The sequence below is a fragment of the Bos indicus x Bos taurus genome, chromosome 25 (genome assembly GCF_003369695.1).
Source record: "Bos indicus x Bos taurus breed Angus x Brahman F1 hybrid chromosome 25, Bos_hybrid_MaternalHap_v2.0, whole genome shotgun sequence".
NCBI classification, from domain to species: domain Eukaryota; kingdom Metazoa; phylum Chordata; class Mammalia; order Artiodactyla; family Bovidae; genus Bos; species Bos indicus x Bos taurus.
The window spans coordinates 38,482,200-38,506,745 of NC_040100.1; the positions used below are offsets into that span (position 1 = coordinate 38,482,200).

The window sequence follows — 24,546 nt, forward strand, 5'->3', positions numbered from 1 at the left end:
AACTCCACTCAGGAATAGGAGAGTTTGGGGCAGCCAGAGGGGGCAGTGGGTCAATGGATGAGCCCTGACACCTGCGAAGTTCACATGCCTGGGAGACAGCCAGGGTGGATCTTGGGGGTGGGAGAGCCCATCTCAAAAAGCCAAGTCCAGGAGGCTGCGTGGCACAGGCAGAAAACCCATGAGCCAGAGCCAGCCGGGACCAAGTTCCAACCCCAGCTCCGCCCCTCCCCCACTCAGCAGCCTTGGATGACGTCACCACTCTCAGCCTCGGTTTCCCCCTCCGTAAAGAACAAGGACAACTTGCCTCATTAGGGTCGCTGTAAGAATTAGAGGAGGGCATCTCTATGAAGCGTCTAGCAGGCTGCCCGGCCTGGCATCCATGCCCAGTGAACCTTGGCTGTTTTTACTATTTAGGGGGGAGTGCCCCCGCCCCCCCAGCCCGGGTTCTTGCCTGATGGGACGGCCAAACTGTTTCGTGTTCCCTTCACACCGCTTCTGTCCTTCCTCGTTGACGGAAAGAATCTAGAAGGCAGAGAAGGGGCTGGCAAACGTTCTCTTGGCTGCTCCGGCCACGGGTAACCCCGGGGTGGGGGCTCCTGGGAGCGGGGACCCCGACTCACATGCCGCAGCAGGACCTCCTCCCCCACGGCCTTCATCAAGCCCTTGGTGTCCATGTGGCCCAGACGAAGGATGTACAGTGGGCGGCCATCTTTGAGGTGGGGGAGGGAGGAGGGGAACAACCGGAGACAGAATTACATAATGCTTAGGACACATTATGCTCTATGTGCATGGTCAGTCGCTCATAACACACGATGTATATTATGAAAGTCGCTCAGTCGTGTCCGACTCTTTACTACCCCATGGACTGTAGCCCCCAGGCTCCTCTGTCCATGGAATTCTCCAGGCCATAAAAATGGAGTGGGTAGCCACTCCCTTCTCCAGGGGATGTTCCCAAGCCAGGGACCGAACCCAGATCTCCTGCATTGCAGGCAGATTCTTTACCGTCCTTCTGTGCCACCAGGGAAGCCCATATATAACATACTATATATATTGTATATATATATTAAGTTTAATACTTTATACATATTATATACATACAATCAATTCTTATTATTTGCAGTAGTTAATTTCTATAAAATCACCTCGAATACTGAATCAGGAAACACAGAACCACTTCTAAGGTGGGGGAGACAGGAGGTTAAGTTCCTGCCAGCCTCTGGCCATGACATTTTTGTCAGCCGACCAGTATTAACTTTGTTTTGCATGTGTTTCTATTTGAGGACATCTTGTTTAATTTATGTTGTTGATTCATTAGTAACTCTGCCTGAAAGGAGCTTATCAAACATGAATTTTCTCCATAAGGCACATCACAGCCTTCTTGCACTTAGGAGCGTAGCACTTTCCCATGACTTAAAATCAACACACACATAAAGCACAAAATGCAAAAACACACAAAAAAGTAATGGCACTAAATAGACTGCAGAAAGGAGACTCATTTATAGTAGGGGCTGAGGCAGGGAGACAGGAGGACACTCTTTGGCCTCAGGTGGGAAGGGACGCCCACTTTTGGTCACTCTGTCCATGAAGGACAGTGAAAGCACCTTGAGCATTGATCTGTGGGTTAAAAGTCAATTTTAATGAGCAGACAAATTCACAAATACAGAATCCATGAAGAACAAAGATCGACTATATATTGAAAGCAAATGTGCCAACCGGTTTTTCGGGAGACTCGAGCACTTGCCTTGATCAATACATATGAATTTTTAACATTTTAATTTTGAACAAGGACATTGAAAAGTGTAACCGGTGCTGGCTTCAATGGCACTTTCACTTTGAAAAACCCAGAGATGATATTTGTAGTGGGTTGCCCCCAAATTCATGTCCATCCACAACCTCGGGATGTGTCCTTGTGTGGAAATAGGTTCTTTGCTGACATGACTAGTTAAGGATCTCAAGATGAAGCCATGCTGGATCAGCTTGGGCCCAGCAGAGAGAACAGAGATACTGAGTGGGGGAAGGGTGGTGAAGACAGAGGCAGAGACCTGGGGGGAGGGGAATGTGGCCCCAAGCCAAGGAACACCTGGAGCCACCAGAAGCCAGAAGAGGCAGGAAGGATCCTTCCCTAGAGCTTTCAGAGGGACCACACACCTTGCTTTTAGACTTCTTGCCCCCAGAACTATGAGAGGATGGATTTCCGTTGCTTTCAGCCACCCAGTTTGAGGTCATTTGGTATGGCAGCCCCAGGACACTAATATTCTGTAGTATACAGAATACACTAGTATTCTGCAGACAATAAGCAATGATGGGCTGACCCTGCCCCTGGGAGAACTGTCTCACCTCAAGCCCATATGTCTACCCCAGCTCCGCCTTCACATCAGCTGTCATCTCAAAGGCATCTCCAGATGCCCAGAAGAACCAAAAGGAAAAATAACAAGCTGCTAAAGGAAGAGGGGCATTCAGAGCACATTCAGTGGTGACCCCAGTGTGCCCTCCCCGTCACGCATGTACCTATGTCCTGGTAGTGCCAGCCTCCAGCGTAGAACTCCTCCAGGAGGGCGGGGGGTCGCCAGGTCTCTAGGAGGAGGTCCACCTGGTGCTGCTTCCGCCAGCTCAAGGACTGACACAGCATCTCGCGGGCCCGGTCCAGGTGGAAGTCTCGGGCCCGGAGGAAGCGAAGGATGTGTTCATCTTTGGGGATCTGAGGGAAGAAGGAGGAGAAAGCCCTTAGCAAGGTATTCCCTAAACTGAGATTGTCACTTGTAATTTGGTTGTGTGTGTGTGTGTGTGTGTGTACGCAAGCACATGTGCACTAATGTTGTGCCCATTTCACAGATGAGGAAACAGCTCAACAGTTGTGTTGGTTATATCCCAACCCAACATTAAAGTAATTCCCTTGTCGGCCTGCCTAGTAGGGGGAGGGGAGGAAGGGCAAGCAACTCATGACGAAGCTGGAAGCTCTTATTCAACAGAGCTGAACGTCAGGATCTACATGGTGGACCATGATGTTGGAGGCTTAGAGTCTAAAGGCAAAGTTCATGTGCAGTCAAAAATCAACCCTCCCAAGTCACTAAATCTCTTGGGGGGGGGGGGGCGCTTCCCTGGTGGCTCAGTGGTGAAGAATTCACCTACCAGTGCAGGAGACATGGGTTCAATCCCCGGCCCGGGGAGATCTCACGTGGCACGGAGCAACTGAGCCAGTGTGCCACAACTACTGAGCCTGTGCTCCAGAGCCCAGGAGCCACAACTAGTGAGCCCATGAGCCCAAACTACTGAAGTCCACATGCCCTAGAGCCCGTGCTCCGCAGCAAGAGCAGCCACCACAATGAGAGGCCCACGCATTGCAGCTAGAGAGTAGCCCCTGCTCGCCTCAACTAGAGAAAAGCCCACGCAGCAACAAAGATCCAGCACAGCCAAAAATAAAATTTTAAAACAAACAGTTAAGACGGTAAATTAAAAAAATATAAATCTCTTAGAAAAGAACAGTATGCATGTTTTGTGAATGTAGGGCTACAGAGCAGTGACTGGGCTCCCCAGGGGACACTGGTAAGGTCCGGAGCCACTTTTCATTTCCACAACCCGGGGAGAAGAGCCCCTGTCCTCTGGTGGGTGGGGGCCAGGAATGCTGCTCGACACCCTATGTACACAGGACAGCCCCCCATAGAGAGCTGCCCAGCCTCAAATGTCAACTGTGCCGAGACTGGGAAACACTGCTGTCGGTGCTCTGCACAGAATGCACGAGACGGGATGTAATAAAAAGAAGATGAGAGAGAAGTGTCTAGCATTGCTAATCACCCAGCCTTGCGTACCTGGCCCATCACCCCGTGCCCGAGGCTGAGGGGCTGCAGCCCCGGCCCCCACCCACCTTGCCTTTGTGGGTCTCCTGCAGCCAGCGTCTCAGCTGGACCAGGCAGCTCTCCTGCATGGGCGTGAGATGGCCCAGGCACCTCTCAATGTAGTCCGCATCCAGCTTGTCCCCTGGAGGAGAAGAGGGGGTTCAGGACAAGCAGGAGACACTGCACTGTCTACCCTTTCTGGAGCCCTCGCCTCACTGGCAGAGTTCAATTCGGAAATGTCGCTCCACGTGTAGGGCAGTCCTTTCACCAAAGAGCGGCTGGTCTTCAGATCTTCTAGAGTTGGCAACCCATTTGCAAGGCGATCTGAAAACTCAGGCCAGGGCATGCCTGGATCTCACCGTGGTGAGTGAGATGCCCCCTTGACTCTCGGAAATCAAGATCATTCCTCCCTCTGGGAATGTCAGTTGGTGCTGCCACTATGGAAAACAGTGTGGAGGTTCCTCAGGAGACTCAACGTAGACTCACCATATGATCCAGCAACACCGTTCTGGGCATACACACAGACAGAACTCTAATGCAAGAAGATACATGCACCCCAGCGTTCACTGCAGCACTATCCACAACAGCCAAGACATGGAAACAAACCTAAATGTCCATCGACAAGATGAATGGATAAAGAAGATGTGGTACATATATACAATGGAGTATTACTCAGCCACAAAAAGGAACAAAATAATACCATTTACAGCAACAGGGATGCAACTACACAATATCATATGAAGTGAAATAAGTCAGAAAGAGAAAGACAAGGGCTTCCCCAGTGGCTCAGTGGTAAAGAATCACTTGCAATGCAGGAGCTGCAGGAGACAAGGATTCGATCCCTGTGTCAGGGGTATCCCCTGGAGGAGGATTATGGTAACCCACTCTAGTAAAAAAAAAAAAATACAAATAAAATACGGTATCACTTATATGTGGAATCTAAAATATGGTACAAATTAACCTATCTACAAAACAGAGACATAGAGAACAGACTTATGGTTGCCAAGGAGGAGAGAGGGAGGAAGACGGATGGACTGGAAATTAGAGGTTAACATGTGAACTATAATATTTATTTTTGTATTTATTTTATTTAGGCCATATCATGTGGGATATTGGGCCTCCCTGATAGCTCAGCTGGTAAAGAATCTGCCTGCAATGCAGGAGACCTGGGTTCATCCCCAGGGTTGGGAAGATCCCCTGGAGAAGGGAACAGCTATGCCACTTCAGTATTCTTGTCTGGAAAATTCCACAGACAGAGGAGCCTGGCGGGCTACAGTCCATGAGGCTGCAAAGAGTCAGACATAACTGAGCAACTTTCACCTTCATGTGGGATCTTAGTTCCCCGAACAGGGATGGAACCCATGTCCCCTGCACAGGAAGGCAGATTCTTAACCACTGGACCACCAGGGAAGTCCCACTGTTATCTGCTCTTAACTGCTGGGGTGGCAGATGCTGGCATGGTGAGGCACATGGGCATCTTAGACCCTCAGCACTTGGTGGAGATGGTCCACAAAGAGCCGGCTCCATGGGCACAGCCCTTTCTCCACGTGTGGAGGGCGCAATCAGAAAACAAACGGAATGACTGCACCCCCAGCAACAGGACCCAGCATTTCCCCCAGAACAAAAAGAGCTCAGGGCTGGTGCTCATGACAACGGTGCCAGTAGGCACCTGGGTAAACGGATGCTGCGAGGGGAACCACCCAGACTCTGCAACCCCTCAGGGTGGTCAGAAGTGGAGATGCTGCTGATGGGGAGAGGGCAAGGGGGGGATGAGGGCGGAAACACGAGGGAGGCAGGAGATAGCAGCTTCCTTCCGGCCTCCAGAAAGATGTAAGGCCCTTTCTCCCGAGCACAAAGCCCCAGTGGTAGAGAGCGTGGAAGGGGCAGGACCCTGCCTCCCACCAGCCATCCTGAGAACCAGCTCTGCTGGTGGACAGCACAGGCAGAGAAGGAAGGGGAGGCCTGGTGCAAAAGGGGGAGCACACGGGGCATGACCTGCAGAGTATACACAGGAAAGGGCAGAAGAAGTGCAGGTATTGTATAAATTTTTTTTTAATATTTTAAAAGCACACGTACAGCAGCAGCCAGCTAGGGCACACAGCTGGTGCAGAATAAATACTGGTTGAATGAACGAATTTTGTTGTCCCTAAACACAGCCCCCCAGATGTATTTTTGGTTACATGGTATATCTCTGCATCAGGCAAACCCTTACACTTCAATGGCCCCAAAGAGAAAAGAATCATTGTGAGCATTAGTGCATACAGTTAAAACTGGATTCATGGGCCATGTGCAATTTTGTGTCCCAGGTATTTTCCTTTAACAAATTATTGTGAACATTTCCCAGATCAATAAAAGTCAGAAATATGACAAAGGACTAATTGCCTTAACATGCAAAGAATTTTCACAAAGCAATAAGAAATTGATGAGAAAATAGGAAAATGGATATAGGACCAAAAAAAAAAAAAGGAATTCACCCACAAAAATAAAAGAAGAAAGGAAAGAAAAAATAGTCACCAAACATGAAAAAATAAAACTTGACCTCACTCATAAAGAACTGGTCACTAATTCACCAGTGGTCAGCCTTCGCCTTTCAGAAGTTTAAAATATTTACTAATAGTCTTGGGGTAGCTGGAGTGAAGTCAGGAATAGTTACAGCTACTCATTTTTGGTGGAAACATTGATTAGTACAACCTCTTACAGGCCTAATTGGTAAATCTACAAAAATTTTAGTTGCCTATAACATTTGACTCAGCAAATCAACTTTTAAAATTATACATGCTTCATGCAAATATTTTTTAAATATTTTTTTAAAACCTTAAGCACAAAGAGGTACCACATTATTTGTATTTAAAAAGAGAATGGAGGGACTTCCCTGGCAGTTCAGTTACGACTCTGTGCTTGGGGCTTCCCTGGTAGCTCAGAGGTTCAAAGAATCAATGGAAATAAAAGCGAAAATTAGCAAGTGGGACCTAATTAAACCTAAGAGCTTTTGCACAATGAAGGGAACTATAAGCAAGGTGAAAAGACAGCCTTCAGAATGGGAGAAAATAATAGCAAACGAAGCAACTGACAAAGAATTAATCTCAAAAATATACAAGCAGCTCCTGCAGCTCAATTTCAGAAAAATAAATGACCCAATCAAAAAACTGGGCCAAAGAACTAAACAGACATTTCTCCAAAGAAGACATACAGATGGCTAACAAACACATGAAAAGATGCTCAACATCACTTATTATCAGAGAAATGCAAATCAAAACCACAATGAGGTACCATCTCACGCCAGTCAGAATGGCTGCTATCAAAAAGTTTACAAGCAATAAATGCTGGAGAGGGTGTGGAGAAAAGGGAACCCTCTTACACTGTTGGCGGGAATGCAAACTAGTACAGTCACTATAGAGAACAGCGTGGAGATTCCTTTAAAAACTGGAAATAGAACTGCCATACGACCCAGCAATCCCACTTCTGGGCATACACACCAAGGAAACCAGAATGGAAAGAGACACGTGTACCCCAATGTTCATCACAGCACTGTTTATAATAGCCAGGACATGGAAGCAACCTAGATGTCCATCAGCAGATGAATGGATAAGAAAACTGTGGTACATATACACAATGGGGTATTACTCAGCCATTAAAAAGAATGCATTTGAATCAGTTCTAATGAGGTGGATGAAACTGGAGCCTATTATACAGAGTGAAGTAAGTCAGAAAGAAAAACACCAATACAGTATGCTGCTAAGCTGCTGCTAAGTCACTTCAGTCATGTCCGATTCTGTGCAACCCCATAGACGGCAGCTCACCAGGCTCCCCTGTCCCTGGGATTCTCCAGGCAAGAACACTGGAGTGGGTTGCCATTTCCTTCTCCAATGTATGAAAGTGAAAAGTGAAAGTAAAGTCACTCAGTCATGTCCAACTCCTAGCAACCCCATGAACTGCAGCCTACCAGGCTCCTCCATCCATGGGATTTTCCAGGCAAGAGTACTGGAGTGGGTTGCCATTGCCTTCTCCGCCAATACAGTATACTAACGCATATATATGGAATTTAGGAAGATGGTAATGATGACCCTATATGTGAGACAGCAAAAGAGACACAGATGTAAAGAACAGACTTTTGGACTCTGTGGGAGAAGGCGAGGGTGGGATGATTTGAGAGAAGATCATGGCATCCGGTCCCATCACTTCATGGGAAATAGATGGGGAAACAGTGGAAACAGTGTCAGATTTTATTTTGGGGGGCTCCAAAATCACTGCAGATGGTGATTGCAGCCATTAAATTAAAAGACACTTACTCCTTGGAAGGAAAGTTATGACCAACCTAGATAGCATATTTAAAAGCAGAGACATTACTTTGCCAACAAAGATTTGTCTAGTCAAGGGTATGGTTTTTCCTGTGGTCATGTATGGATGTGAGAGTTGGACTGTGAAGAAGGCTGAGCGCCGAAGAACTGATGCTTTTGAACTGTGGTGTTGGAGAAGACTCTTGAGAGTCCCTTGGACTGCAAGGAGATCCAACCAGTCCATTCTGAAGATCAGCCCTGGGATTTCTTTGGAAGGAATGATGCTAAAGCTGAAACTCCAGTACTTTGGCCACCTCATGCGAAGAGCTGACTCATTGGAAAAGACTCTGATGCTGGGAGGGATTGGGGGCAGGAGGAGAAGAGGACGACAGAGGATGAGATGGCTGGATGGCATCACCAACTTGATGGACGTGAGCTTGAGTGAACTCCAGGAGTTGGTGATGGACAGGGAGGCCTGGCGTGCTGCGATTCATGGGGTCGCAAGCAGTCGGACATGACTGAGCGACTGAACTGAACTGAACTGAACTGATGGGAAATAGATCTCCAGTCCAGGTTTGATACATGAGACAGGGTGCTCAGGGCTGGGACGACCCTGAGGGATGGGATGGGGAGGGATGTGGGAGAGGGGTTCAGGATGGGGAACACATGTACACCCATGGCTGATTCACGTCAATGAATGGCAAAAATCACTACAATATTGTGAAGTAATTAGCCTCCAATTAAAATTAATTAATTAAAAAAAAAAAAGAAAGAGTCGCCTGCTGATGCAGAAGATACAGGTTCGATCCCCAGGCTGGACAGATCCCACATGTCTCGAAGCAACTGAGTCCATAGGCCACAACTACTGAGCCTGCTCTCTGGAGCCTGTGCTCCACAACGAGAGAAGCCACTGCAGTGAGAAGCCCGTGCACCGCAGCCAGAGAGTAGCCCCCACTTGCTACAACTAGAGAAAAGCCCAGGCAGCGACGAAGACCCAGCACAGCCAAAACAAATAAATCAAATAAAAAGACTTCATGCATGGGTTCAATCCCTGGTCGGGAATACATGCTGCCCGTTTCCAGGGTGTGGTCGGGGGCGGGGGGTGGTGTGCAAATAAAAACAAAATTTTAAAATAAAAAGGAATGGAAACAATCTACATGCCCATCAATACAAGACTAGCTAAATAAACTAATTAAAATAATAAACAATGTTTGTTAACAAATTATGGTGCAACCACGCCACAAAATACTGCAAATACCAAGATACATGCACTGATAGAAAAAGTTCCAGCAACATTAGTAAATTTTTTAAAAAAGCAAATTATCAAATGGAATGTATATATGCTCTCATTTGATCAATGTAAGTTCCACGTGTGTATGAGTCTAAAAAGTGTGTGTGCGCGCGCGTGTGTGTGTGTGTGTGTGTGTGTGTGTATTATGTATGTATATGTGCCTAGATAGCTTCAGGAAAACTTTCCACAGAGAGGAAAGGAGTCTTACTTCCTACTTCACATCTGAGCAGTTTGAATTCTTCTCTACCACAATCATGCATTCCTCATTTAATTTAGAATGCTAATAAAACCTGAGGAAAGGGAGGATCAGCCCATTCCTGATGGAGGAACGAGCCAGTCCTGGCTCTTGGGCTGGAGCAGAGAGAGGGTACAGCAGTTGAGGGAGGGAGGAAGCTTAGCCTGACCCAAGGAGGACCCCTGGCCACCCTCCCCACCCAGCCCCTCCCAGGAATAAGCAGGCCCACTGTGCCCCCCCAGGGCAGACCTGGCCGCTGCCTGAGACCTACCATCAGTACTGACTGACTCGGGAGCCAGGTCCTGGGCATTGCTGGGCCCACAGACCTCCAGTGAGTCGGGTTCCCTCTGCCCGGCCTGGGAGGGGGCGTCCTCTTCTCGGGCGAGGGCAGGTGTCCACCGGGGAATGTGAGAGGTGCCCTGGGAGATGAGCTCATTCAGGTAATGCTCGATCACCTCCTTTCCCTGGAAGCCAGAGACATATCGGTACTGCAGAGGCCGGCCAGGGAGTCAGCCATCACGGGAGTCACCCGTCACTGGCTCCTACCCAGCCCAACACGTGGCTACAGGGCAGTTGGAATCAGCAGATCCAAGTGGAGAAGTGCTGGGTGCGCTAAATACACACTGATTTCAAAGACTTAAACCCAAACAAAGAAAGTGAAATAGCTCACAAGTATTTGTATATTTTATATTTTAAAGTATATGTTAAATATTATATATTTATAAATATATTATAAAATATTGTAATAAAATATTATAAAATAATATAAATGTTTCTTTGGCTACCTGATGCTAAGAGCCAACTCACTGGAAAAGACTTGATGCTGAGATAGACTGAGGGCAGGAGGAGAAGGGGGTGGCAGAGGATGTGATGGTTAGATAGCATCACTGATTCATGAATATGAGCAAACTCCAGGAGATAGTGGAAGACAGAGAAGCCTGGTGTATTGCAGTCCATGGGGTTACAATAAGTTGGACACGACTTAGCAATTGAACAAATTTTATATTAAAAACATGGATAGAAACATAACTTAATTAAAATGAAGTTCACCTGTTTCACCGCTAACAAGTCTCTACTCAGTGATGGTCTGAGATCTTTAAACCAAGCACCGCAACAAAGTCCCCATCCTGGACCAGATGCTTTCCATGCATCATCTCACATGATATGACTTGATTAGAATACCCATTGTACATATGAGGAGACTGAGGTTGAGGAAGGTTAAGGGTCTCGGGGTTGCAGATCAGAGTCTGCAGGCTTCAAGGTCTGTGCACCTTCCTCCCCATGACCGAAGGAACCCGCTTTTTACCCTCTTGACATTGGCCGTGTACTGCCTCATGGCGATCTTCTCCAAGGCACTTTCAAAGCCAAAGAAGGACCGGATGTCGAGTGAGGCAGACTGCTCAAAGCACGTCCAGTCTTCATTCTCAGGGTGGACCTGAAAAGCCAGGCAGGGGCGGCAACAGTCTCAGTGTGGGGGATGACATGCCCTCTCGGGGGGCTCTCTTGGTGACCTGGACCCGGGCAGAGCACACAGTGGGCAGCATGTCACAGCAGTACCAGGGGGCTCTGTCCAGAGAACAACGCAAGGTCTAAACCTCAGAGAAGACGGCCTTTTCAGGAAGGACCAAGAAAGTGAGTCCAAAGTTCCAGTCCCTTAAAAATTATACATACACAATGATGGGCTTCCTGGTGGTCCAGTGGCTGGGAATCCACCTGCCAATGCAGGGGACACGGGTTCGATCCCTGGTCCAGGAGGATTTTACTCACCATTGGGCAATGAAGCCTGTGCACCACGACTACTGAGCCCATGGACCCTAGAGCTTATGCCCTTTAACAAGAGAAGCCACTGCAGGGAGAAGCCTGGACACTAGAGAGCGACCCCTGCTAGCCGCAACTAGCGAAAACTCACGTGCAGTGACAAAGACCCAGCACAACTAAAAATAAAATAAACTTTTAACAAAGTATACATATGTGATATATTTAAATTAATATTTAATATATCATAAAGTATGCATAAATACTATATTTTAAAATGTATTTGTTGTGAAAGTGTTAGTCACTCAAACATGCCGACTCTGTGACCCCATGGACTAGTCCATGGAATTCTCCAAGAATGCTGGAATGGGTAAGCCATTCCCTTCTCCAGGGGATCTTTCCCACCCAGGGATGGAACCTGGGTCTCCCGCATTGCAGGCAGATTCTTTACTATCTGAGCCACCAGGGAAGCCCCACATATTAACAATGTATGTATTTATTTCAGCTGTGTCTGTGAACTGCAGGTGTCAGGAGCTCCTGCATCCTCTCTGATATCTCCCTGGGAGGGCCGGAGCCGTCAGGACTTCACCGACCTCAGGGCCCAGCCCGGTGCGTGGGGGATCCAATCCCTGCAGCCAGCCCCTGGCTCACCCTGTAGCTGCAGTTCTCCTTGACCACCACGCGGCTGGCGAAGGTCTCGTTGTGCGCTTCAATGAAGAGCGTCCTCTCCTTCCAGTTCAAGACGTTTCTTTGCACGAAGACCACGTGCTCCACGCCTGCGATCTGCAGGAAAGAGACAGCAGGGGTGTGCAGGCTAGACGTGAGGTGGGGGCTCGGGGCGCGAGTCCCGAGGACTGTCACCCCCAGACCCGGGAAACCCCGGGGTCCCGCCCTGACCACCAGCCCAGTCCGGATCCCTGGATCTCTGAATTCGGGGATCCCCGGACTTGTGGACCTTTGGTCCCCTGCCCGACGCCAGCCCACCCGCCGGAGCCCGGAGCCCTGACTCCAACCCCTTTCCCCCACCTCCGGGACCCTGGGACTCCCTGTTGGCCCTAGTTCTCTGGACAATATCCAGTCTCAGCCCAGCCCCCCGGCCCTCCTCTCCCCTGGATCCGGGAGGCCCCCAGTCCAGAACCCTCTCCAAGCACCGACACACGCGTGTCCCCACGCCTGAACCCCGCCCCCAGGTCCCCGCCCGCCACGCCCCACCCCGGTGCGGGCCCCTCCTCCGCGAGGTCCCCGGTTCTCCAGGGACCCCCTCCGCGCCCACCTTGCGCAGCAGCCGCGGGGCCTCCACGCGCAGCCGGCAGCTCCGCTCCACCACGTGCACCGCGCCGTCGGCGCTGCGGGACTCGCGCAGGACCTCGCTGCCCAGGAAGACTGGGATCTGCGGGCAGGTGGGGAAGCGCTTCTCGTAGGCCTGGGGCGGAGGGGCGGGGGCCAGGTGAGTGCCAAGGGGGGCGGGGGCGGCCAGAACACCTCCTCCCTCCCCCCAAACCTGGCTGGGCCCTTGTCTCAGTTCCAGGACTCGTCATCCAGAGAGGAGAAGGGCGTCTCCCCTGGGGAAAGAGCGGTGACCACTGACCGTATTACCGCAACCGTGGTCTTAACCTCTGTTCCGGAGCAGGGACACAAGCGTGCCTGAGCGCTGACTTGGCAAATCACATTTTGACTCTATGTGTGAAATGAAATATTTTCTGTCCTACAGCTCTACGGGGGAAACAAGCCTTTTCCAAATGCAAATATCTGAGCCCAGGTGAAACAAAGCCAGCTGTCTGGAAGACATTGAGTACTTCCTCCCCATTGAGCAGCTGGGGAGAGGAGAGGAGACCTTCCTCCACACTGGCCATCTCTTACCGTAAACAAGGGATCAAGGAATTTGTATGTGAACAATAAAGAGAGCAGGATTGGTCCCAGATAGCTAGATGCATATGAAAGAAATTATTTCAGCAAGCCCGGACTCTTCTATCTTCCTATACATAGAATATCGCTAAATTTCTCCATGTGAGAGATTTAGCTTTTCTTAAATTAAGAGTAATAGTTTAATATTCAGATTACCTGCCCCTTGCTGCACACTTGTATATAGCCTGGCTCCTCCCCTGCCTCCTGGGAGTCAGCTCTCTCCCTGTCATCTGAGATGCTATCCCTGGGACTCCAGTCCTAACATTCCCACAGAATAAAACCTAACCCTCAGCTTTTAGGTTGCAGGTATTGTTTTTTTCCAGTTGACATACATTTTCGTTTTTGACCTCCGAAGTGGGCTAGTTTGGGGCATTAAAGAAGGCATGTTTTGGCGGGGGAAACAAAAAGATGACAAAACCAACACTCCTTCACGATTCAAAAAACAAACAAGACTCAACAAAGTAGGAATAGAAGGGAACTTGCCCAGCCTGATAAAGGGCACATACAAGAACCCCAGCTAGCAGCACGCTCAGTGGGAAAAGACTGACACTTTCCCTGAAGATCAGTTTGAACTGTGCTGTTGGAGAAGACTCTTGAGAGTCCCTTGGACAGCAAGGAGATCCAACCAGTCCATCCTAAAGGAAATCAGTCCTGAATATTCATTGGAAGGACTGATGCTGAAGCTGAAACTCCAATACTTTGGCCACCTGATGCAAAGAACTGACTCATTTGAAAAGACCCTGATGCTGGGAAAGATTGAAGGCGGGAGGAGAAGGGGACGACAGAGGATGAGATGGTTGGATGGCATCACTGACTCAATGGACATGAGTTTGAGCAAGCTCCAGGAGTTGGTGATGGACAGAGAGGCCTGGTGTGCTGCAGTGCATGGGGTCACAAAGAGTCGGACACAACTGAGCGACTGAACTGAACTTCCCCTAAGATCAGGAACTAGGCAGGGATGCCTACTTTGGATGCCCACATGTAGCCCTCTCCTGGGGGTTCTAACCAGGGCGGTTAGGCAAGTGAAAGAAATAAAGAGTCTCCAGATTGGAGGATGAGAGGCCAGTTCCCCGAAATGCCAGGGTCAGAGCCAAAGCGGGAATCAGGGGCGGGTGTGGGGGGTGGGGGCATGCCAGCATCGGTGGCTGACAGTATTCAAGCAGGGTTTGCTCCAAGAGCCTGTCACAGTCACATGTCACGGAATCAGGATCAAAGTGAGCTCCAAAAATAGGTGTGAGCTCCAAAAATAGTGCCGGCATCTGAGGACACACACCTCCTCCCCGTCCCTACGGGGAGGGGGCACCACCCCGCTCAGAAGGGCAGAGGCGGGGGAGGGGCAGGGAAGTAACGCTTGGAGTCACTCAAGGTCCCACGAGGCCAGCCTAGCGCATCCTCCACCACGGTCAGGAGGTCAGGGCTGCCTCCATGTGTAGAGGCCGGTTGCTTTGTGCAAACACACCAGGGTCAGACTAATTCTCCTCGGGGAAGAATGCACAGTGGGGTTCCTGGGGTCTGGACTCAGAGGGCTGATAGGGAGGCCCCCTGAGAATGGTCTCCCCGCTACACATCTCAGGCCACCTTGAACTCTCTCTCAGAGGAAGGCATTCTGGACTTCCCTGCTGGTCCAGTGGTAAAGAATCTGCCTTGCAATACAGGGAACGGGGGTTCAATCCCTGGTCCGGGGCGATCCCACAGGCAGTGGGGGAACTAAGCCCCATGCACCACAACTACTGAGCCCGCGCCTAAAGCCTGTGCTCCACAAGAGAAGCCACGACTAGAGAGTATCCCTCACTTGCCACAACTGGAGAAAGCCCACGCACAGCAACAAAGACCCAGCGCGGCCAAAAATAAATAAAGAATAAAATTAACCAGCAACAAAAAAGGAAGGCATTTCTCCACTAAGCAAAGTGCTGCTTTAAGTAGAACTCGGCATGGGGTCCAGCACCTGGTTTGAAGCCCAGCTCCACCCTCTCCCAGAGGAGAGGCAGGTCCGTCTTTTCTCTAAGCCAGTTTCATCACCTGGAAACTGGGCACAGACCAGATTGAGTATCTCATGCAGAGCCTGGCACATAGTAGGCACCCAGGATTTTTATTCTCCAGGCAACAGGACTCAAATGGTATAGCACAGGTTTTCAAGAACCGAAAACAACTCCCCCGCAGGCCCTTCTGAGCAGGGGGTGCTAGAGGAACTGGGCTCGGCCCCACCTCTGTGATGGGCAGAGGGGTGCTGACTCTTTTGTTTTTTTAATTATATGGAGGGAAAGGAGTGCATGTGTCAGAACTGGTCGGGCTCAGTTTGGGTTTCTGCTTCACTGGTGGCTCAGATGGTAAAGCGTCTGCCTGCAATGCAGAAGACCCAGGTTCGATCCCTGGGTCGGGAAGATCCCCTGGAGAAGGGAATGGCAACCCACTCCAGTACTCTTGCCTGGAAAATTCCATGGATGGAGAAGCCTGGTAGGTACAGTCCATGGGATCTCAAAGAGTCAGACACGACTGAGCGACTTCACTTTCTTTCACTTCTTTACCTTCTCATTGGGTGATGTTGGGCAAGTGATTTGCCCTCTCTGAGCCTCTGTCTCCTCATCTGTAAAATGGGCTGGTGGTAAGGATGTCATTAGATCGCCTCTCAGGCTCACAGTGAGCCTCAGCTCTGCTCTTCCAGCTGTGTGCTTTCTTCCATTTAATCCTCTAAATGGCATCCTCGTTTGACAAATGAGGAAACTGGAGCCCAGAGAGGCTAAGTAACTTACCCAAGGTCACACAGTGCAAAATGGTAAACCTGGATTTGAATCCTCGGCTGGCCCAGCCCCTACTCCCTCAGGAACCTCTTGCTTAGCAGTTGGGAAACAGCCCAGGAGTTGCAAACTTGCCGATGGCCCAAACAGCTCCAAGGAAGGGGACCAGGGAGAGGAACGACAGTCTGTGAGCTCAGTGCACACGGGCCGGCCAAGCGTCACTGACTTCCTGTCTTAACAGACCTCTAGTTGGAAGAGCCCTGTCTGGAGCCCCCAGATAACACAGGGGCTGATCCAAGCAGGACACATGCCCTTAGCCACAACTCCCCTTGACTGTGAGGGGGAAGGCACTTCTGTTTCAACAATGGTGCCACCCCCACGCACTGGGGGGACCCCAGAACCTAGGGAAGGCAGAGGACCCTGAAATAAGGAGTCTATCCCAGTGCCAGTTCCCCAGAGTCTGAGGCTGTCAGCCGCAGATCCCCTGGGGTTGTGAAGACTGGCGTTGGACACCACTGTTATGGTGACAGTTACGGAGGGCTGACTGCACCACTGTGTCCTCACGAGATCCTGTTGGGATGGAGACCAGTATCCCCCCATTTTACAGATGAGCAAGTTGAGGCTCGAGAAGGCAGAGTGACCCAACTCTGACATCACAGGACCGGTAAGTGGAGGGGCTAGAGTGCAGGCCCCACTGACCCAGACCCCAGTCCTGAATGCCTGGTCCTGCCTCTCAGAGGATGTTGGCTACGTCACAAATATCAGTGGTTTGGGAATCCTGAGTCCTGCTGGACCTCTGCCTTTGGCAGTTCGCAGGGTCTTACAGGACCATCCCTGTGTGGAGACCAGTTCACACAGCTAGTTTTATCCTTGCCGAGAGCCTCAGACGCTGACCGCTGTCCCCACCAGTGAGGCCTGAGCTTCTCCCTGCCAGATGAATGCATGGGGTGGCCGCCAGAGGGACACAGGGCAACAGAAGCATTCGATTTCAGCTCTTCTGCCAAGTGGCTGGAGAGGGACATCACACCTGGCCACTCAGAAAGGAAGCTGGTCCAAGGCCCAGAACCCACCAGGACAGGGACAGAAGCTGGGGCAGGCAGAGGCCAATGGACACTGCCAATGAAGCTCTCCCACGGGCTGCCCATCCTGCTGAAATCTACATCAACACACTAAGCACGTGGACATGGGAGCTTGGATTCCTAGCTGGACTCATCCATCTCTGGGCTGGGTAAACTTAGTATATACATGTATGACTGCATCAGGTCTTAGTTTCAGCAGGTGGGCTTAATTTCCCCAGGACATGAGGGATCTTAGTTCCCCAACCATGGATCAAACCAGCTTCCCCTGCATTGGAAGGCAGATTCTTAACCACTGAACCACCAGCGAAGTCCCAGGGCTGGGTAACCCTTGAGCATGGCATTTCCTGTCTCTCCCTGTGTGCTCAGTCCTTCCGTAGTGCCCGACTCTCTGATCCCATGGACTATGGCCCGCCAGGTCCCTCTGTCCAAGGGATTCTCCAGGCAAGAGTACTGGAGTGGGTAGTCATTTCCTACTCCAGAGGATCTTCCCTACCCAGGGATCGAACCCAGGTCTCCTGCATTGCAGACAGATTGTTTACCACCTAAGCCACCAGAAAAGTCCCATTTCTTTCTGAGGCTCATCTATTAAGGGGAGTGTCGTGAAACTGCCCAGTGAGTGCTTGGTTGTACCATTTTCCTTCTTTCCTGTCTCACAGCCGCTGAAGGAAAAAGTCATCGGCCCTGAATCCCTAATGCTCGTCACAATGACTAGCACGCAGTCGACACTCAGCAGACATCACACAATGAGTGAGTGAATGACAGGGTTACTTAGCCAGGAAGGGCATGGACTCCGGGCTTGGGTCCGAAGCTCCACTCTGCTCCTGAGCAGCTCTGTGACCTTGAACAAGCCTACATGCTCTCCGTTCCTACCTCCCTTCATTTGTTACAAGGAGAATGAGAAAAGTGTTATAGCTCCCTGAGTGGACAGGGGAATAAAGGAACCGGTTTGGTAAACTGTTGAGAACAGGGCCTGGCGCATGGTTCATTCTACAGAAGAATTTGTTCAATAAATTTAAATTTTAAAAAAGAGTGAGAGTCTGTAAAATACAGAGAAACTATTTCTGCTAATCACTTGACAAGCTGCTTCCTCCTCCCATCCCTCCTTCCTTCCTGCTCTTCCTCATGAAAATTCAAAGGAAGCTGGAACGCTGCTTACCCCAAACCTTCCAGAGTAGGGGAAGAAGATGCAAACTGCAGCCACGTATTTTAGTCCCATACCTCACCTTTCCTTTCCTGTGCAGGCTGGACCCACACACTGAGCACGTGACCATCGCACAAAGTCCTCAGGGGACTTCCTCGTCCACCCCCAGCTTCCCCTGCAAGCCTGGGAGACCCCAGGACCAAGGTATCAATCCTCTCAGTGCCCCCCTACTTTTTAAGAATTGTGATACCATACCATAAATGCACCATACTCATTTAATACTCATACCATACCATGACACTCATACCATAAAATGCTCCCTTTAAAGTGTACAGTTCAATGGATTTTATGAGAACATTCACAAAGTTGTGCAAACATCACCACTGTCTAATACAAGAACATTTCATCACCCGTGAAAGAAACCCCACACCTGGACCACTTCCAGTGGATAGAAGTCTGCCTGCCAGTGCACGGGACGTGGGTTTGATCCCTGGCCAGGGAAGATTTCGCATGCCGTGGAGCAACCAAGCCTGTGCACCACACTACTGTGCCCATGTGCTCCGATAGCCTGTGCTCCGTAACAAGAGAAGTCACCACCACGAGTAGCCTCCGCTCGCTGCAACTAGAGAGAGCCTGTGCACAGCAACAAAGACCCCGCACCACTGAAAACTAGGTTCATTAATTAAAACAAGAAACCCTACACCCATCACAGTCACTCCCTGCCCAGGAAACCACTAATCCACTTTTTTTTAAGATAATTTTTTATGTAGACCGTTTCATTTTCTGAATTTGTCACAATATTGCTCCTGTTTCACATTTTGGTTTTTTGGCCATGAGGCAGGTGGGATCTCATCTCCTCCATCTGGGATGGACCCTCACCCACCTGCACTGGAAGGCAAAGTCCTAACCACCGGACCACCAGGGAAGTCCCCTAAATCTACTTCCTGTCTCTTTGGATTTGCGTTTTCTGGACATTTCACGTGAACAGAATCATAAAATACATGATATTTTGTATCCGGCTTCTTTCACTGAGCATCAGGTTCTCGAGGTTCATCCATGTTGTAGCCTGTGTCTGTGCTTTATTCCTTTTCACAGCTGCATAATATTCCATTGTGTGGGACTCCCAGCTCTTGGCAGAGTTGCTGAAGGAGCCATCAGACACTCAATGGCAGCAGGGTCATCTCAGCTGATGAAGGGAAGCAGGCATGGGATCATCCTAGAGTCTTTTGAAATGATTGCTGAATACAATATATAGAAACAGCTGTGTCCAGATGGCCCTGTAGCTGAGCAACCTGCTGCTATTCCGGTTGAGGTCAGCTCAGGAGACAAAATGATGGAGACAAAGGGTCAGAAGGACCCTGCAGGGGGCAAGAGTGGGATGTGGTGAAGTGGTGGGGACAAAGCCCTGGGTTTAGAGGCTGCCCATGCTCCCTGCCAGCAGGGTGACTTCAACTTAACCTAAGAATCAGTTTCTTCAGAAAAAAAAAGAGGATGATGATGATAATGACAGTGATATCAACTTTGTGAGAGTTGCTGAGGAGACTAAAGGGAGCCATGATATGTAAGGCATGTAGCAGAGTGCCAAACACATTTTTCTTAAATGAGCACCAGTAAACCAACAGAGACCTGACTTGATATTTGTACAACCTTGTTCACAACAACATTATTCACAAAAGCCAGAAAGTGGAAACAACCCAAATGTCTGCTGAGGAATGAATGATGAAACAAACCACGGTCCAGCCACAGTCCCGTAGGGGAGTATTATGCAGCCGTTAAAAAGAACAACATGCTGACACAGGCTAAGACGTGGATGCAGCTTGAAAACAATGCTCAGTGAAAGACGCCAGTCACAAAAGAACACACGCTAGATGATTGCACTTACGTGAGATTCCTAGAGTCATCAGATTCATGGAGACAGAAAGTAGAACTGTGTTTGCAGGGACTGGGGGAGGGGAAAATGGGGAGATAGCATCTAATGAGAACAGAGTTCCAGTTTGGGAGGATGAAAAAGCTGTGGCCGTGGATGTTGGCGATGCATGCAGAACAATGTAACTGCACTTAATGCCACTGAACTGTACCCCTAAAAATGATCAATTTTGTGTAATGTATATTTTACCACAATTTTTAGGAAAAGTAAGCCATCTGATGGATGGTTTCTAGCCCCAGCAGATTGGGATTTGCAATAGGGTTTCAGGTCTGTGTTTATTTGTCTGTAGTCAGCATCTCTGTCTCTAGGTTGCTTCCCTCCCCACTGGATTTCCCAGTGGCCTCGTACGTACCACACCTGGGACACTGTAGACAAACAGCCAATATTTGCTGGAGGAGGGAAGGAAGGAAGGAGGGAGGGAGGGGTGGAGGGAGGGGAGGAAGCCTGAGTGGCTCCCCCGCTGTGTTCACAACAGCGGTGCATCCACAGCTATTGGCCAGTGCATCAGCACCCAACAAGGTGCGGGGGAGCAGTTTGGTCCGTCTGTCCCAGGTTCCCAGTCCTGAAGCTGCGGCGTGAGGCACCGTTAGCAGGGCCTGGTGGCTATTCCTTCCTGCTTCTGTCCCTTCCTCTAAGGGTGGGGCCTCCTCTTGCCTGGCCTCTCCTGCCCTGGGGGAGCGCACAGCCCAGCTGCCCTGCCCCGGGCACTGCTCACAAGCCTGCTGCAGCTTCTCACCCACTCACAGGTCGCATTGGGGCAGGGACTCTCCTGCTCTGAACACGCTCCCCATGCTCCCTGCCCACTGACTTCCAGGATCAGCTGGTGCCCCTGGTGGATCCGGGAAAGACAGGGTGGTAGCGAGGCCAGCCCAGGGGGTCTTGACATTTAGCACTAGGTCAGGATGGTAAAGCGTCTGTCTGCAATGCAGGAAACCCAGGTTCGATCCCTGGATTGGGAAGATCCCCTGGAGAAGGAAACATCAGCCCACTCCAGTACTCTTGCCTGGAAAATCCCATGGACAGAGAAACCTGGTCGGCTACTGTCCATGGGGTTGCAAAGAGTCGGACACAACTGAGCAATTTAACTTTCACTTTCACTTTCACTTTTAGGATGGTGATGGGAGGGAAACACTGTTTTAGATTTTCCAAGTGTTTCAAGAATGCACCTGGCCTTGGTCACTTCTCCTTCCTGCCCCATCCCCTACCAACCCCCCAGCCCGCTCTCTCACCTCCTGGATGAAAACCCCTCCTCCAACCCACTTTCCACACCTTCCCAAATCTCCCAACATCCTTGAAGGAACAAACTGAGCCCTGTGGGCTCACAGAGGCCCAACTAAGCTGCATTCATTTCTTCAGAGAGACAAGTTCTGCCCCAGGAGCCTTGGCACAGACAGGCAGGCAGGCTGCCTCTCTCCACCCCTCACTGCAAAGTGTGGCTGACTTAAAAGGCCTCTGGCTGCTGACCAATGGGCCCTTCTCTGTGTTCCCACATGCATGTGTGCTTAGTCACGTCAGTCGTGTCCCACTCTTTGCAACCCTCTGGACCGTAGCCCTCCAGGCTCCTCTGTCCACAGAATTCTCCAGGCAAGAATACTGGACTGGGTTGCCATGTCCTCCCCCAGGGGATCTTCCTGACCCAGGGATAGAACCCACGTCTCCTGCATTGCAGGTGGATTCTTTACACCAGGAAAGCCCCTGTGTGTTCCTGCAATGCCCTATTCTTTCTTTCCCAGCTACAAATCTTGCTACATGGTATTGCCTGGAATGACTCTCTCTCATACACACACACACACACACACACACTGCAAGCTCTGTGAGGGCAGGAAGGGATCATGTCAGGAGAACCAAGTCAAGACAATGAGAACAAGACAGACAAGGTCTCTGTCTTTCTGAAGCCTAATGAAAAAGACTCATGTAAACAAACAAGCAAATTCCGTGTAAACAAGAAGGCGAGCAAATTAACAGAATAACGATGCATTTCAGAAAAAGTGCTAAGAATGACACTGCTCTATAGCCCTGGCACCTGGTACGATGCTTGGCATACTGTGCAAACTCAATAAATATCTGTGGAATGTATTCATGTGTGCATTAACGCATGCATTCACGAATGAATGGGGGCCAAAAGCTGATCTCAGGACCCCCTGAAATCAGAAGATGACTTTGCAGTGGATCAGCTCCGGTCTCCCAGCCCCAGTAGGAGCCGGTCAGGGCCCTGGAAGCAATCCAGGGTGGAAAATGTTGCTTCCCTTAATCTGTTAGCAACGGGATCAGATGACAGGCTCCAGGGAACTAATTTAAACACATTTAAATAAGGCCCCTGCTGCTTTATTAAAACTACATCCCTAACAATGATTCCAACTGCAACTCTCGTTGACCTGGGCTGCAAGGATCTACCTTCAATAGCTACTCCTTATTAATAACCCATTTGCTAAATTACAAGCTGTTTATCAATACAAAAATCCAGGTCTTTAAATATTTTAACACAATTGCTGCCTCTCACCTCTATAACCCTTCCTCCTCAGGATCAGCCAGCCTATTGTCCAGGAAATTCTACTCCATGCCATCTTCCTTCTTAAGGTTTGCAGAATCTGAGATGACCTGAAGCCACAGTGCTTTGAACCCCACAGGGACCCCGGGGCAGTGGACACACAAGACGCATGCAGGTCACTTCTGAAGCCACCTCAGCCACGGGCGCACAGATGTTTACTGAACATCAGAGTCAGAACCTGGAATGTCTGACCATGTGCCCAGGCTATGGGGTCGTGCACGCATGCGTGCTAGGTCGCCTCAGTTGTGTCCGACTCTGGGCAGCCCTGTGGACTGCAGCCCGCCAGGCTCCTCTGTCCATGGGATGTTCCAGGTCAAGAATACTGGGATGGGTTGCCGGGCCCTCCTCCAGGAGGCTTTCCCCACCCAGGGATTGAACCGGGGTCTCTCATGTCTCCTGCACTGGCAGGTGGGCTCTTCACCACTAGTGCCACTGGGAAGCCCCTCTGAGGAGCGGGGACTTCATTACTTCCATTTCACAGGTCAGAACCCAGAGCCAGGGGCCAGCCTGGAGAATCTGACTCGTAACCTCCACCCATTCAGGAGAAGAGCCCAGAGGAGCTGGAAATCATTCACTACGGGCTGTAGGCTGACCAGAAAGTGACCTTCAGAGAGCAGGTAACCAGAATCCGCCGTCCAAACCACAGTCTTTCTGTCCATACCAAGGTCTCCACAAAGACCCTGCCCCACCTCCAGGGACCCCACATTCAAAGGGACCAGGGATTCTGCCAGCCTTGGATATCAGCTGCCTCCATTGTCTTAACTGTTTTCCTCTACTTACTGAGAGAATACAAGCTCATTGTTCTGAACCCAATAATACAGAAGGCTATCAAGAAAGGAAACAGCAAAGGTCCCTGGAATTCCATGCTTCAGAAACAGAATTCATGTCAAGGAATGACACCCATTCATTGAATTAGTTACAGTTTTGAAGTGGAAGAGAAAAATAACTAAAAAAAAATAATGCTGGGTCTAGAAAGGTTACCTTAGTATTATTTTATAACCAATTCCACGAACACAGTTTCAGTGGTATGGTGGAATTTCTGCAAAGGGACGTTTTGATTCTCAAGTCAGTTTTGTTAAACAGAAAAACCAAAAGGCCAGCTCGTCTGGTCACTCGGATGTGGTCAAAATAGCCGAGTTCATCCGAAACTTCCTCGGCATCTGACCCAAACTGAGGGCAAGTGTTTAGCTGAGAAACAAAGACCAACATTAAGTGCAGAAAACCCCTTTTGTGCCCACACAGCAAGCAAGTTATGTTGAGTTATGCAGCTATTTTGGGGACAATGATGTTTTGAAAACAGTTGGCAAAGTGGCTTTGTCTGACATTGGGGTAGTTTGGGGCCATTTTGCCGAACAAGGACTGTATGGAGATAAGGTAACACAGTATTTGAAAAAATACAAATGACAAACTGGCACAATACAGGTAATACATATCTGAAAATGTCTATTTCCTGTTGTACCCACAAGTATTTATCCATCAGCACCTAAAGATTATTAACAGCTATAGGAGTAAACTGAGCCCTTCAGCCTGCACGTGTGGAACTCAAAGCTGATGAAATATGCTTCATGTATTCCACTAGTCTTTTTTTTTTTTTGGCTGTACTGGGTTTTAGTTGTGGCACGTAGGATCTTCGTTGCCGGGATCTTAGTTGTGGCATGCAGGATATAGTTCCCCAACTGGGGATCAAACCCAGGCCCCCTGTCTTAGGAGCACCGAGTCTTAACCACTGGACCACCAGAGAAGTCCTCTAATAATCCTATTAATACATTCTTAAGTGCTACCTTAGGGGACATTTTTATTTTAAAATGCAATGATTGCAA

At 49.7% G+C, this 24,546-nt stretch overlaps 1 protein-coding gene and 1 non-coding gene across 3 annotated transcripts in view; one reads left to right on the plus strand and one right to left on the minus strand.

Annotated features, from left to right (window-relative positions):
- The window catches only part of SEC14L5 (SEC14 like lipid binding 5), a 39,967-nt gene that overhangs the window by 11,498 nt on the left and 3,923 nt on the right, over positions 1–24,546 (minus strand). For both annotated transcript variants that reach the window (XM_027527436.1, XM_027527437.1), the window contains exons 3-10: positions 12,665–12,814; positions 12,043–12,174; positions 10,943–11,071; positions 9,908–10,100; positions 3,863–3,975; positions 2,509–2,698; positions 621–709; positions 452–522 (exon numbers count right to left, since the gene is read on the minus strand). In XM_027527436.1, the coding sequence (XP_027383237.1) occupies positions 452–522; positions 621–709; positions 2,509–2,698; positions 3,863–3,975; positions 9,908–10,100; positions 10,943–11,071; positions 12,043–12,174; positions 12,665–12,814 (1,067 nt within the window). The remainder of the gene's footprint in view (positions 1–451; positions 523–620; positions 710–2,508; positions 2,699–3,862; positions 3,976–9,907; positions 10,101–10,942; positions 11,072–12,042; positions 12,175–12,664; positions 12,815–24,546) is intronic.
- TRNAC-GCA lies at positions 15,606–15,677 on the plus strand. The gene has a single exon. It is a non-coding gene; the product is annotated as a tRNA-Cys (tRNA).